General features: G+C 32.8%; 1 protein-coding gene across 4 annotated transcripts; it reads right to left on the bottom strand.

Annotated features, from left to right (window-relative positions):
* On the bottom strand, positions 1604-9906 carry LOC109339804 (protein AAR2 homolog). 4 transcript variants are annotated; one of them, XM_019577338.1, is made up of 14 exons: positions 9676-9873; positions 9149-9231; positions 8173-8230; positions 7181-7240; positions 6298-6427; positions 6001-6224; positions 5758-5850; positions 5608-5679; positions 4806-4838; positions 4012-4137; positions 3178-3234; positions 2503-2598; positions 2340-2411; positions 1604-1866 (listed from the first exon to the last, which is right to left on the bottom strand). In XM_019577338.1, the coding sequence occupies exons 1-13, from the start codon at positions 9769-9771 to the stop codon at positions 2364-2366; spliced, it is 1176 nt and encodes a 391-aa protein (XP_019432883.1). In that variant the 5' UTR covers positions 9772-9873; the 3' UTR covers positions 1604-1866; positions 2340-2363. The 4 variants fall into 4 exon arrangements, with proteins under 4 accessions (XP_019432883.1, XP_019432890.1, XP_019432876.1 ...); XM_019577331.1 differs by lacking the exon at positions 1604-1866 and having other exon boundaries at positions 2219-2411; positions 9676-9791; positions 9822-9906; XM_019577324.1 differs by lacking the exon at positions 1604-1866 and having other exon boundaries at positions 2219-2411; positions 9676-9872.

Here is a 15425-nt window from a genome sequence, read left to right as displayed (position 1 = left end):
AGTATGGTTTCATGCTTATCTCTTTTTCTCCTTGTGTAAACGACAACTTTGCAAGGTCACACAGAGGGAGAGTATTATTATCTGTCAAATTTTGATTCTTTTTTATTGGATTAGAGTGATAGTAACACATGTTGGTTGGTGTGTTTATGTTGTAATATTTTATGAGGTTAATCTGATACATTATTGTCATGAAAATTTATATTAGTAAGTAAGTATATATATTATTTGGAAATAATCATTATGAAAAGGTAAACTTTTTAATTATATAGTAATGTATGATTGAGTTTATTATATGATATTTTTAAAATAGTATATAAATTAAATTGTTATATTATGTGAAATATTAAGAAGGTTCCCAGAATTTTCAGTCAAGAGTTATAATTAGACATGTCTTGTTTTGTTTTGGCAACATATTTGGTTATGCCTTTTACTTAGTAAACTCGTGTGATGATATCTTTTACTTAGTAAACTCACGTGACAGTTTCCCCAATTGGGGAATATAGAAATGTTTTCCTCCTATATTCTCCTATTTACATGAAAATGTTAAATGTTTTATTTATTAATAATTGATTTACAACTGACATGTATCACTTTTTGGTGGGCACAAGGATTAAGAGTAAAATTTAGTAAGGAATATAACATTATTCTTGTAGATAATATGTAAACAAATAATGATATCCACTAACATAATTCGTTTATAAACTTTGTTATCTTATGGTGTGAGAAATTCATAAAAATCGAATCTTTAACTTTTTTGATCAATTTAAAGATTGAATAAGGTTTTATACAATTAGATCAACATGTAATTAATGATATAAGAAGATTGGAGAATTTGTAGGCAAATATTTCATTTTTCTCTTTAAAACCTCCAAAGGCTACTCACCACCACCACAACACATAACCTACACTAAAAAGTGCCTGTGTTGAAAATTGGTGAATGATGATGATACTTTTTTGTCACACATTTTCTTTTATTTCTATCACTCTCTTCATTTTCTCATCACATCATTAATCATGTCTCCACCATTTCTTTCTATATCTTTTTGCTACACCGCCTACACTTAAAAGGGCGGCGTGTGATAAATGTTTTCCTAACATTATTTTTTAAAGAGATAAATACTACTTCAAAGATTAAGAGTTTTGCTTGTAAGAGGAATAATAAAATGTATACTAACAATATACATTATCTAATATTCATATTTAATTATCATTAACTTTTTAAAAAACTAATATAACTGAATATAAATGACATAATGATTATATATAAACTTTTACATTATCGGTATATAAATATTATATTTTGCTTTTAATCACATGGAACTTAAAAAAAAGAACTCATTATGTCCAGATATTATAGGAAAGTTCTGGTTGGACTTCTAGATGATTTCAGTATTCAAAGTCTGGTTTCTTGTTTTCTATTAAAAGAAAGTTCTCTTTCATAATTCACATAATTTCCACGTATCTCAATAGTAATTGACTAATTTCAATCGAGTCTATGAATAAAAATATAAAGCTGTTAATAAAAATCTTCAACATAATTATGAATTTGGGTCACTCCTAAATGATATTTCAAATAACATAACAATCTCAAGAACATAACAAATAGCATAGTTGCTTTGTTGCTGTTGATTATTCATATGATTATTTGGCCAGTTCTTAGAGCTTGAAACACAACATGTATAGTCTTGTTTGATGCCACTTCACTAAGAATATTCCTAGGCACTGTAGACTGAAGGTTTCTTTTATTTGACATAGCTTTTTTAGCTGAACTTTTGCTTTCTAAAATGAATAGATAAACCCAAGCTTGACCCTTTGTACCAAAAAAGGCCATAGTAAAGTCCTAGTTTTGCATACATGCTTAGTCAGTATCAGAGCTCTAAAAGTAACATGATTTATGTAGATATGTAAAGCATCAATCACCACCAAAATAAGTATCAATCAATCACGAGTTTCACCATAAGGGTTCGATTCCTGGGAGCAACACCCCCCGAAAGGGATTAGTTCCTTACCCATAAGGTGAGGGGATATCCTTGGTAGTACGAGAAAAAAAATCGCCACCAAAGTTACTCAACTCTACCCCAACAATTTTTCTAAAAAAGAACTCAGTGAAATAAATATTCTTCTTCAGGTCCAATCTAAAATTCCAGGTAGTGTAAAATAATCTTCCAGTAAGCTAACTGTACATGAACACTGAGAAGTGAGAAGCACACTCTTGCTTGAGTTTGCTAACCAGGACTTGCATGTGATCTACTGTACAATGTGAGGGAAAGGATTTTCCAAATCACATGCAAAATTGTCATATGATACAAAGATTTAATTCTCATAAAAACATGTTTGGTCAGAAGAGGATATAGTCCACAATTCTAAATTGCTTGAGCTTCATCACCCAAAATCTCAACTACAGGAGCAAACTGCAAGAGAATAACCAATAAGATCAATATGAACAACAGACATATAAAACACAGAGTAGAGTAACTCAGCATGCAAGACTCATATACTGACCTCATCATTCTCCTCAAAATATATCCCATCAACAACACTGCTCTGCTGAAATTCCCACCCTAGATTGCTCTCCAATAGTTCCTTAAATTTCCTTGTCTGCAAGGAGAAGATTACCAATAATTCATATTTCATAGATAGTCCATATATTGTAGCTTGCAGCAAAAGCTGCAAGCCTGCAACATGTTTTATACCAGACTAAACAAAGTGTTTACAATGGTTATAAATACTTAAAACATTAGGCTTGGCATAGTACTATATACGCTATTACATAACAAAAACTCGTGTGCATGCCTCAGTGCCGCTGTGTGTGTAGTGGGGGGCTTTAAGGTGTAAGATTAGAATTAGAACTCACTTCCTACATATTGACCTAAGACTGTTGACAGTGTTAATGAAACATGTCAAACTATCACGTTTTCGGCCTAAAAAAATAAAGACCATAAATAATTTTGTAGGAGCAATACATGTAAGCTGTTATATTTTTCAAATTCATTTATCCACAAATCTATCACTGCTAGTGCTGAATATTTAATAAAAAATTCGAGAGCATTAAACGAAGACTGAAGTTGCTTTCTTCTAACCATTTTCTATCTGATACTATCCTTAATGGGACTTTGGGTTTTGGGGGAGGGTAAATGTCAATCATAATATCATAGGACATAGGTTCGATGTTCATACCCATGATAAAAGATCTCCGTCAACAACTGATCCATCTTGCACCAATGAAAAGAAATCCTGCAATTCCAAACATCCAAAAACATTATGTGCACTAGAACTCAGCAAAACACATAAATTTACATTAGTAAACAAGACAATTAGCAAAGGATCAGGCCTCCCTAGAGAAGTTTTCAGGAAGATAGTTCCCATAAAAAATCATCTTCATTGGTTCAGAGTTCAGACATATCCTTAAAGGCAGAAAACCTTAGAAAACATATTTGTTACTTTGCCTTGCATTAATCATGCTTTTCATAGATACTGGTATTAACAGTAGAACATGGTTGTGAAGCAAGGGAGACAAAGTTCAATTACAATATCAGGGGACAGAAAATGTATAGGCGTACACAGCAATAAAGGAAGAAAGAAACAAGTCAAAGAAGCAAGAATAGCGCTATATCTTTCCAGAAACTGTCTCAGCTACCCACACAGTAACCATATGTTTCCTCTAAGGGTTACATCATCTCTCACACCAACCTCTAACCTAGACCCTTCTGTCTCCTTTACAACAAAATCCTCGACTATCTCTTCCAGTTCATTACCATTTCTACCATAGACCTTCCCCTTCTTCCTTATCTCACAGACTTTGGGTGTTCCTCCCAGTTCTTCAAGCTGCTCAACTCCACACCAAAGATTGACTCATCTTTTTCAGTGCCATGATTATCTCAGTCTTTCAGCATTTTTAAAACCACAATTAATGGGAATTGGTGTCAAAGCAATTTATAATAATATAAAGCAAGGTAACAGATCACATTTGTGCACTTGAATATTGAGTTCATAACACCAGTGAAATTTTACCTTGAAAAGATGGTGCAAAAAGCTATCAGCAGAAAGCCAAGAATCATCAAACAATGAAGGTCCTGTCTCATCCATGCGATCTTTCTGTAGCCCGTATTTTAGTTGATAATAGATGACTTTTATGAACTGAGAGTCAATACAATATCAGACATCAGTTCGGAGAGGAAAAAGGAATGGCAAAAAAGATGGCAGATACAAGTATTTAGACCTAATTAAACGAAAATATCTAAAAAAGACTGAAACTAGAAGCTACTATAGCCCAGCAAAAACAGCCAACTGACTTCAAGTACCAAATTTTAAGAAATGGCTTAAATTACAAATAGATTAAGAAGAAAACATTCATTTATGCATAATTTCTAACACATTAGGCTTTTGGACAGTAACGTACTTCAGATTTTTCTTAGCACTTCACATTTGAATCATTTTGTAGAACTTTCTTTGTTCTGATAAGTGCTGTCTATACATACAGACAGCAATAGCTCTGCTGAAAATTTCCCTTATTTATAAAAATACAAATAGAATTTGTCATCAAAATATTTTTTTATAAAAAGAACTTATTATTCTCCCTGGTTCCTTTCTCCGACTCCCCAAAAAAGTAAAGACGAAAGCCCTCATATTCATTCAAAGGAGTTTGATGAATAATATGCCATAAGATTCAAGATTGTGACTCATTTTCTTAATCCTGCTGTATCTTGTTCATATACTACATTCAGATCTACTACAATGTGTATGAACTTAATAGATTCCGAGTGATAGCATGTTTATTTTAACAAAAATACACTTTTGAAGTTTACCTTTGTGAATAATTGAGTTCGAGTGTGGAAAGGCTGCAAAAGACTAGACAAAGTCAATGAAATATATTAACATTACATATATTTATGCAGTAATACAAGTTCAAGCAGACTTGAACCTGAAGTAATCTCATAATCTACTGTCTGGTTTGAAACACAAATCTCAAAAGATGAGGAACACTCCATGAAAACATGTGAAAGCAAAATGGTAAATCCCACATAATCACAGTTGGAAGGAATAATTTAACAAACCGATCCACTCAAGTTGAGATACCAAATAAGCATCTAAGAAAACACACATGAAAACCCAAGTACCCATTGAAAATAAAGCAATAATGAAGTGTAAGCATGTGTCGTACAGCCACTTGAGTTAAAGCGTAAGTTGTTAATCAAGAGCCCAATAATAGGTTTGATATGTATAAAAACTGAATATTAATGGCTCAGACACACACATTTATAATTTAGTTAATCGAATAACTAATTAATGATGGCAACTCATGTAACAGTTTTGTTTGATTTTATATCTCATTGATTTGAACAATTTTAAATCTAAATGGCCAATTTTCAGCATCAGCAGGTCAATAAATTTATTTTGTATATTTTTTTCCTGAAAGTAACTTTACTTTGTGCCGACCCCACCTACCCAGATTAAGGCTGGGTTGTTAAGGAAAGTAAATTTAATTTGTATGGTTGAGAAGCAAACAAGTATACAACAGGAAACCAGAAACTCTAAAATCCATGCAAAAAATGTCTGTGCAGCATTATTCAGACTGGACTCTGGAAATGAGAGGAAAGTTACACTTACTGCTTCAGTGCAGCCAAACAAAAGGCTAACTAGAGACTTCCACTGGAAAAATGCTTGTAGCGATTGACCCATCTGTACCATTGCAAAATGTCATATTGTATGTTAGAAAATCAACAAACTTTTAAGGAAATCATGTTTAGTTCACAATACCAAAAAGGCAACAAATGAGAATTGCAGTTCTCCAAGAAGCGAGTTTTCAGAACCTCCATAATCTTTTGCCAGTAAAGTCTCTAGCAATTGTGTCTGAGAAGGCCAACAAAAAAGCATGCGCAAAAATTAGCAAAGACCAACATGTCAGTTTTTTAGTTAAGGTAATGGATTGCAGCAACCTCTTACATAATTAATGTTCTGAAACCAAATATTCTATAGTATTTGTGTACAGTGTATACCAACCTTGTCAAGATTCAATGAAGTAAGTTCCTGTACACTGACCCCCTTGCATTTTACTACACGAGGAATAGTTGTATAGTAACATCCTTTCGTCTGAGACTCGTGAAAAGATGTTGCAGAATTATCAATATTTAGCTGTTTGTCTAGTGCTTCTTCCATTGATGTTTTAGGGGTGTTTCTAACCACATTATTTTCACACACAACAGAAATTTCCCCTCCAATGGGCTCTGCTCATGACAAATTAATACAATATCAATGAACTATGAGACACAAAACAACTCAGTCAATCAAATAGCATACCAAGACGTTTAATGATGCTCTTTGAGATAAAATTAGATAATCGCTTCCATTCTTCATAATTGGCAAGATTGTAAGGCCCAAGCTGTCTGTCAAACTCCAAATTCTTTACAGCTAGAGTATATCTTTCTTCCTAAGGAAAAACAGAGAAAACAAAATAAATAATCACTGAAGTGCATGGAATTCAAGATCTAGAATTCAAAACATTTTCATTTGATCCAAAAATTCTTATCTAGCTGTGGATGGACTTTATAATAACCGAAGCACTAAAATTAAATGACAATTTTGAAACAACAGAAGGAGATTATAAGAGAAAATAAAAGAAAGACGTTCAAGTAAATTCACAATGGGTTACATTACTTACATACACGGATGTCATTATCATCCACCTCAAGTGGTAGGATGATTTCCATCATCTTTCATTTCAACAAAAACGAACACTATAACAGAAAGGAACAAGACCAACAAAATTAAATAGCAGTACACAAAAACAGAAACAGCATGCAGAGGAGGAGAGATAGAAAACATTCCATTTAGTTGTACCAGTGAGACAGCTGAGAAAAATTGTTTCTGTAAAAGTAGTTGGCAGATTAATGTTGCTTGTTAGCACAACAAATCAAATTAGCACCAATTTGAAGGAATATTAGGGGTTTCCCCTCACTTTTCTACAGATGTCCCCCTTTTTGATAAGATATTTTCTACAAAATGCTCGAAATCTAAAGGTAATAGGTTCCCCAAATAGTTTCTCAAAAGGACCTATGTTGGCTAACAGAATGTTAATAAAAGTGCAATCATCTATCTTTCATCATAATCATATCAATCAAGACAATTTGCCACATTTCAGGCACACCTTATATATATATATATAACTTGATTGAGCAAATACCTCTTCCTCAGATACTTTGACAAGCCTTTCCTCTTGTTGATCCCACTTACGGACAATTACCTGCATCACCATGAAGATGACCATAACAACAAACAGATACAACCAGATAAGTCTCATTTTACTATAACCAATCCATTTCATGTGTCGTTTGATTTTGTCATTATTGTGGTAAAAGTGCACTTACACAAGATTTTTTTGAAAGACAGGTTTCTGGTAAGAAAGCCAACAGATTGCAAAATTAAAGGCAATAACTACAAGTAGTTCTACTTTTAATTGCACTGTCATTTCACGAGGAAATAGTCACAGGACAACTTCTAGCTTTATCAACAAAAAAATTCAGTCATTTTGCCATCTCTCTGCAGTAACTTTAATAAAAACTAGTCACTGACTGATATTCAAAACTATTTTTTTCTTAAATCTTTCAGCTTTCACATATCATGGACATTTTCAATTAGGAAAACACAAACAAAATCTCATAAACTGATTCACCTGATAATCTATCAAGAAACCGTAGTCGATTCGAGACAATTCCAAAACACATTTTAAATCATAAAGACACAACTTATAATTACAAACAAAACTGGTCTTATCAAGCCACCTGACCCCACAATTTTCTTTTGTTCTCATATGGTTAGTAGGAAATATATGAAGATTTAACTGAAGAATGATTCAATTAAATGTAAAATAAAATAAACTTTTGTGGATGAACACATGCATCAGTTTTGAAGACACTGAAAGAACAATATAAACAAAGATTCCAATAAACACACTTTAAAGAAAACTCTAAAGCATAAAAGTTTTGGGTCAAGCTTACCCCACCCGTCTCTCACAACTGTGATTCTATTGTCAAATAATAAGTGAAAATAGTAATTATAACACTAAGATAAAGTGTCTGCCATGATTCTGAACTAGAATAAGGATTTAGTTGACACTCAGTAAACCAAAATTAATGTAAGTTTAAGCAGATAAGATTAAATTATTGGTTTTCTAACCTCTGATGGGCCAACATCAATAAAGAATCCAATAATTGGCGAGAACTCCCTTCCTTCTCTGCATAGAGGAAACAGTGAAGTAGATAAGGTAAACATTGCACCAGACAATTGAAAAAAAATCATGTCATAGGAGAGAAACATCATTAATTCTAGCAACTGATGTAAGTCATATCCCATGCTTAACATTTTGTGATCAACAACACAGAGTAAATCATTTTTAATTTTCACCTAGGCTTTTGTCATGCTGAAAACAGAAGAAGAAATGCATCTGCATGAGAGACAGTTATTCATTTCTCCCACTAACTGAAAACAAATATTTTGACTTATAAGAGTCATCAAAATGATGATCAAGGATGGAATGAGATCAATACTATTCCTATTTGTAGGCAATAAGCAATTATTTTTTTAATAATATAATTTTCATTTTGTATTCATTAATCTTTAGGAAGTATATTGTTTATTTGGACATATGGAAAAATGATTATGTTTATTATATTTTATGAATTTTCTGTGCATATTTTACATACATACATACTGTATCCTAAATTTGTCAAAAATTAGTGTATTGCCACATTGAATACACTAACAGTATATGTGCACCATAGCGCTTCACCTGGCCTTATTCAAAGTGAATGATCCAATTGAATTAACCTTGGCCTTAGTTAAGGCAAATATTTTTGAAAGTTCACCTAAGCCTCAACCCAATTTACAATTTCTGGTCAGGTAAATGCTGTCGTTATAAATGACCCAAGGTTATTTCCCAAAAACCTCACAGTGACATGCTATACAAGATTAGAAAAGATACAATACAGTAAAAAGGGGAAACTCTTAGGAAATCAGCATGACATCATACACATTTTTATCGAATCATAGGCACCTTCATATGAAGGTAATGATAGGATTTTGGTGTGAACTGTATACGCCGAAGGAATAAAAATAAATATATAAAAGGGGGTCCTAGGAAGCATGATGAAACCTGCTTGAGGAACTATAGTACACAAAATGAGGGCCTGGAGGAATCATCTTAATGCCCTTAAAAATAGGCCCCACAGAGAACACCTGAGAAAAAGAAGAAGAAAAATGTTAACATCAAACGAAGATGAAAGCACCAGAGAAGGTAGAATTTTTTCCCACAAGCTTCATACTTTCACTCAAATTCAGATACCATGATAAGATTCATATTAAAAAAAACTAGTGAATCCACAATAACATTAAAGAGCATAGACATACATAACCTCTAAAGTGTATCAACACAACAAAAATGAGAGCAAAATTTACATCGTTAAAACCTTGCTTAATGAATCTGTTAATCTACAATTTATAACATCCAATGGAATTTTTGGAGTGTTCTATCAAATGGAGAACTAGCAATTCAGCCAAGCTAATAATAATAAATGAAAACATTGTTCTGTTTTTTTGGGTGCTAAGCTAATAACTAGGAGAAGCAACCTTATACGAAATTCCCAGAACAGAAAAAGGAAAAAGGAAGGATTTTGAATGAACCTGAGTATCAACGCCGACGAGGGTGTACTGAGGAACATCGAGGAAGAGAAGGGTTACACCGTGCTTCACAAGTTCTAACGCCGTTTCAGAATCCATAGTTCAGAATGATACGGTAATGGTGGCAGTGGCAGTGGCAGTGGCGGTAAATAACGTTATTGCAAAGTTTGGCTGAAAACAAGTATACTAAAGAGAGAGAGTTCAGAAATAATGAGAAGAAGAATTGAGAATATGAGAGGTGTCTTTATAGGGCCTCATCAAATCAAACATGTGTTTTTAACAAAGCCCACACTGGTCATGTATAAAAATCACACATATAAAATTGATCCAATGTTATTGGGTTGAGGTTGGGCTACACTTCAGGTTACAGCACTGGACTTCATTCTAATGTGAATCACAATCACCTTAGCCAAATCACTTCATTCTAATGTTTGGTTCTCATCTTTTTGGTTAATCCTTTTGATTTTGTGTCATCTCTTCCCAACAAGTGTTGTTCCTAAGAATCGAACCATCAACATCAACTTTGGGAATCTAATGAAACCTTACACCACCCGTATTTGAATCTAATGTTGTTGTGACTTCTATTTAAACATATTTCTTTCCTTGTATTTATCTGTGAGAGTTATGAAACACAATTATGAGGTGACTTTGAAGCCTTCTCTTACTCGTTAGTAGCATAACTTATTGATATTTGACAGTTTCTTGATTTCAATTATGGTAATTGTCAAAGTAAAACTTTTTCTGGACTTACACATACACTCGTGGGTGTCTTAACTGCTATGGACTAAACCTACACTAGTGGATATCTTAACTACTACCTTAGGAATGTTAACAGTGTTGGGTTCTGATCAAACTAGATTGAAGTTGTATTGGAGATAGTTGCCTTAAATAATTTCTAAGGGCATCACCACAACCATGAACCTAGTTTGTTGCTTCACAAACACAATATCCAATGTGCCTAAAGCACATGGGGTTGGTGCAATTGGATGTGGTTGCTTTACAATACCACGTTCCACACTTCTACTGCAATAGAACGTTCTCTAACATATTTTATTAAAAGTTTAACTTTGGAGATATAAATGTATATAATGTAAGAGTAAGAGATAAATTGTGAGGTCTATTTAAGAAACTTTTGAGAATTGTATGAATGAGGTCAAATATTAGTTGAGTTGCATGGACCCATTTAAGCAATAATGTGGGTTGCAATGAATGTGGATGCTCTAAGCTAGTTGATTGCGTCATTGAGCTATGAGAAATCTTTGTTATAACTTTAATTTGGATGGCACATCTGAAAAGGCAATACTGCTTAGAGGGAACAGATTCCATCTGATATTTGTAGAATGGGGTCCTCTAATGTTGAAATAGAAACTGCATTAGCTATAGTTCTCAATAACATTATTCATTCTTTTTACGCTTGTAATTTAGTTTTGGTTATTGGTTAGTGACAATGAGATCACAGACTCAAGTCATGAAAATAATCTATTTGTTTGTGATGTAAAATTATATAAATATATACCCTCTCCAAATACCATTAAGTGAAGTCTCGTGTACTGAGCCGTTTTTTTTTACAGTGTCACATTTTTTGTGGTTGAGATGTCCTATAGCTATATAACAGCGGATAATATGGATCCACTATTTCATTTTCTTGCCAAACAGAATACAATGAGGATTTGATGTAAAAATGGAGATATAGCTATTAGCTAGTGTAGTAGTATTCATGGTGGGTCAAGTTTGGTCCTCCCATTCCTCACTTTCCTAATCTGTCCATCTATATCTAACAGATTGGCACATCATAAATTGAAAAACTTCAGTGAAATGTGAATTTCATGTGAGTTGTCATTGTACAGCTAAATAAATTAAATTCTCAATGAGATGGAACCACTAAAACTGTTTAGATGGACATACTTTATATAGAACTTGATTTTAGAGTTAGCATATGAAAACATTTTGTAGAGGCTGGTGCATCTAACACAATTTATCAAAATTAAATAATAATCATGACCTCAACTCTCCTCTTTATCACACCATTAATAAAATTGTTGCAATTTGCCTAAGCATAATGATGCCTTAATAGCCAAGACAAATAATGTTGATGTCAAGACCAAACAAGTGTTGTCCATAATCAAAGATAAGACAATTGAGGAACCATCACACCTGACCAAGTCAGAGCAGATGCACCAAGCCAAGATGCATCAGGCGCATCAGTGCCACGCCCAGACACACCAGGTGCATCATCAGTGCCAAGCCCAGACGCACCAGATGCATCAGCGCCAACCCAAGGCGCATCAGGCCCGCCAACACCAGAGCAAGGCGCATCATATGCAGCACCAGGCGCACCAGACCAGTGCACAACAGATGCACCAACACCTGGACATGGCACATCAGATGCACCAGATTCAGACCAAAGGGCATCAACACCGGGTCAATTATGTCCTGGACACACATCAGGCTTCTCAAGCCTACCATGAAGGCAGGGCCATTCAAGGCACTCATCAAACTCAAATCCAGACTAAGCATAACATCCCAAGCAGAATCAAAGGCTTAAGATTAATGAGCTTTCCTTTACTTGCAGCCCAAGCTATCATTGTTTTAGTGATTTTCACCATGTTTAACATATGTAACACGTGCTAATTAGTTAGTTTAAGTAGTTAGGCAAGTTTGTTAATTTGTAGTTGTTAATTCCCTTGCCTATAAGTTCAGTATTCCATCTTTGTTAATCAATCAAGTTTTTCTAATAAAGATCAAGAAGCATTTCTTTTATTTTCATCTCTTGTTATTCAAGAACTTCTCCATCAAGAAGAAGTTCTGTTTTTCATTCTTCGATTCATCCTTTCTTTGACAATTCATGTTTTAAAAATTGACTTAGAAATTTAACCAGCGAGACTTTCCATTTATGTTTTTTGAAACATACATATGTTTAAGGTTGGATCTAGTCTATTTATCGATAGCGCTAATTTAAGAATGAGCTAAGACCAAATAAGGATAAAATTGTTTACCCTTTCCAAACCACACTACATGAGCATACTCTTTGGTGAGGGTATGCAAATGCATCCCCTCAAAATTTAATTGTATACATTACCCTTATAATTTATATTCATGTGATTATATAAAATTGCACTCAGATATATTTTGGACCATTCAATACAACTAGCATATTTATCTCGAATCTTAGATTATTCAATTGATAAGAGTCTCATATAATTGGTTGTCCACCCTAAATATAGGGTTAAAAATAGTATAATAATAGCAATTTTGTATGTAACAAGGTTGGGTACCCATTAGTACTCAGAAATTAAGGTTTGGCCATTATGATGTACTAGAAGTTGTAGAGGTGTCGGTTGAGTAAGAAGTAATTCATGTGAACATGATTGAATTCAAAATCATCAATTCATTATACCTGGTCTTTTGAAAGCATACCCAATATAGGAATTTATATCTATTAATTTTTGGATGTACTAGACAAAGCAAAGCAAAGACTGTTAGATGTTACAGTATATCAAACCAACCAGTCCAAAAAAAGGTTTTGGATTGTCAAACATTAAGGTACATTGCATTCAAACCAATTAAAAATAAAAGCACAATGATAAGACAATCAAAAATCAATTTAACTGTAGTTTTTCTTGTATTGTTTTAGATTTAGTTTTAAAGAATGAATCCGTTAGAATTTTAGATCTATTTATAAAATCAAACCAGGCATGATATAATTTACAAAATTTATTATACACTAAAGTCGAACACCTTTATCTAACATAGATTTGTTATAATATTATAAGATGGATACTTTTATGAATTTTTCCTCTTTTACTTTATGCATGTCTCGAATAATTAAATAAAACAACTACTTTCATAAAAAAAACACATGCTACAATAGTAAAAAAAAATGTATACAATCCAAAAAAAATAGTTGCTCGTTTGTCTTAGCCAATTCTACCTTATTTAGATTGAAAATAAAATAATGAGTGATGTTGTATAAGGATATTATTTAAGGTCGTTTTGTCAATATTTTTTTATGGCCGCTCTCTTGTTCTGGAAATTGGACCCTTACATTGGGTTTGGGTAGTGATAACACTTAACCGAAGTAACTTACTATTTATTTAAAACTCGATTCATTATTTAATTTGATAAACTTGGTTCATGAATCAAATGAGTCGAATTTGAGTTAGAAATTGAGCTGATCAAATAAACGAGTCAAGCAGTATAAAGTTCTACTTCATGAATTGAGTCGAACTAAATATATAACTAATTTTTTATGTTTATAGTTATTATATCATGATTCATGCATTATTTTTTATATTTATTGTTATTATATATATAAACAAAATTATATTTTTACATATATGACATTTATAGTATTTTTTTAAAATGAATTAATTATTTGAGTTTCTTAAATGAATCAATTTGAACTGAGCCGAACAATTCAATAACTTTAACCGAGTCGAATTTGAGCTAAAAAAATATCTCGTATCGAACTTGAGCCGAGTGTTGAGCTAAACAAATCCTTATCAAACTGAATTGAATTGAATGCTAATTCGACTCGATTCGGCTCGTTTCCATTCCTAAGTTTGGGTTTAATGTGGACATATTAGGGCATATGTACTCCTAAATTATTTACTCATCTTAGATGCATTACAATAGACTAATGAATAGTGATTACACCCTCAAAATTTCACTTTGGACCTTAGACTTAGGTTTGAATGCCCTATAGCAGTACTAGTGTGTGTGTGTGCATGTCATCACTGATAACTCCCAACCACCAGTCCTTTGTCTCATATGCAACATATGGATATTGCTTTTCCAGTACTTTTTCCTTCTCTATATATTGTTTTCAATGTTTTCAATGCTTTCAACTAATGGATATTGCTTTCTAACATGGATTTCATCTCTACTTAAATGCATGGACTCTTTGAGAAGCATCAAAGTTTTACTTACATAATGTAATGCTCATAAAAATCACCCTAAAAGAACTAATAACCAAATTACAGAACAGTAACAAATAGAAATTACACCAGGACAGATTACCTAGGTTAGCAACAGTAATCCATATCTTGAAGGTCAATACATTCAATAGTGTTTTATGTACAATAATATTATTTCCAACTTCATTTTTTCAAAATGATAGTTGCCAAATGTAGAAATGTGGTCATAAAAAAAGTCAATTTTGATCTCAAAGTCAAATTACTGCAAGGTATTAAGGACTTGGACACATACATTATTCAATTAAAGTTATATTTAATTTATTCAAAATTAATGGCTAAATATATTCAGGACCATGCAATAATTTGTCTGTGCCAAGCCATGAGAATACCTCGGTTCTCTCTCATCCATGGCATGCATGCTAAAAACTGCATGCAAAATCACTTCATTTCCTCTAAGATTTGGAGTATCATGCACTGTTTGCTCCAACAAAGTTCAATTAGACTGAGTCTCTGACACATTCTAGATACCATTCATTGCATCAGTGAAGCTGAATTTGACCAATAACTACCACTCAACTAACATACTAACAATTGCCGATAAAAAAAAATATATATTTTTATCGTTTAGATGAGATAACACTTTTATCCTTAAATGTAAATGCAAAAATAATAACTTATCATACCAGTTTTGAAGATGATTCTTTTTTAGTGTTATCATAGTTAAAAATTAATATTAAGCAATGAATCGATCCTAACACAACAAAAGTAAAGGGCAAGTGAGCTTTCCTATATGACAAAAATTATTGCAACTAACATATAAATGTGAACCCAACAACA

The sequence above is a fragment of the Lupinus angustifolius genome, chromosome LG02 (genome assembly GCF_001865875.1).
Source record: "Lupinus angustifolius cultivar Tanjil chromosome LG02, LupAngTanjil_v1.0, whole genome shotgun sequence".
NCBI lineage: Eukaryota > Viridiplantae > Streptophyta > Magnoliopsida > Fabales > Fabaceae > Lupinus > Lupinus angustifolius.
Note: the sequence above shows the minus strand (reverse complement) of the source record. Positions and strands in the feature narration are given on the sequence as shown.

Bases quoted from the DNA above. Each gene is read 5' to 3' on its own strand.
- LOC109339804 (XM_019577331.1), bottom strand. From the start codon at position 9,771: ATGGATTCTGAAACGGCGTTAGAACTTGTGAAGCACGGTGTAACCCTT. The intron at 9,232-9,675 runs GTTCATTCAAAA...TCTTTTTCTCAG, and splicing joins TCGTCGGCGTTGATACTCAG to GTGTTCTCTGTGGGGCCTAT. The intron at 5,851-6,000 runs GTTGGTATACAC...TGGCCTTCTCAG, and splicing joins CTTCATTGAATCTTGACAAG to ACACAATTGCTAGAGACTTT.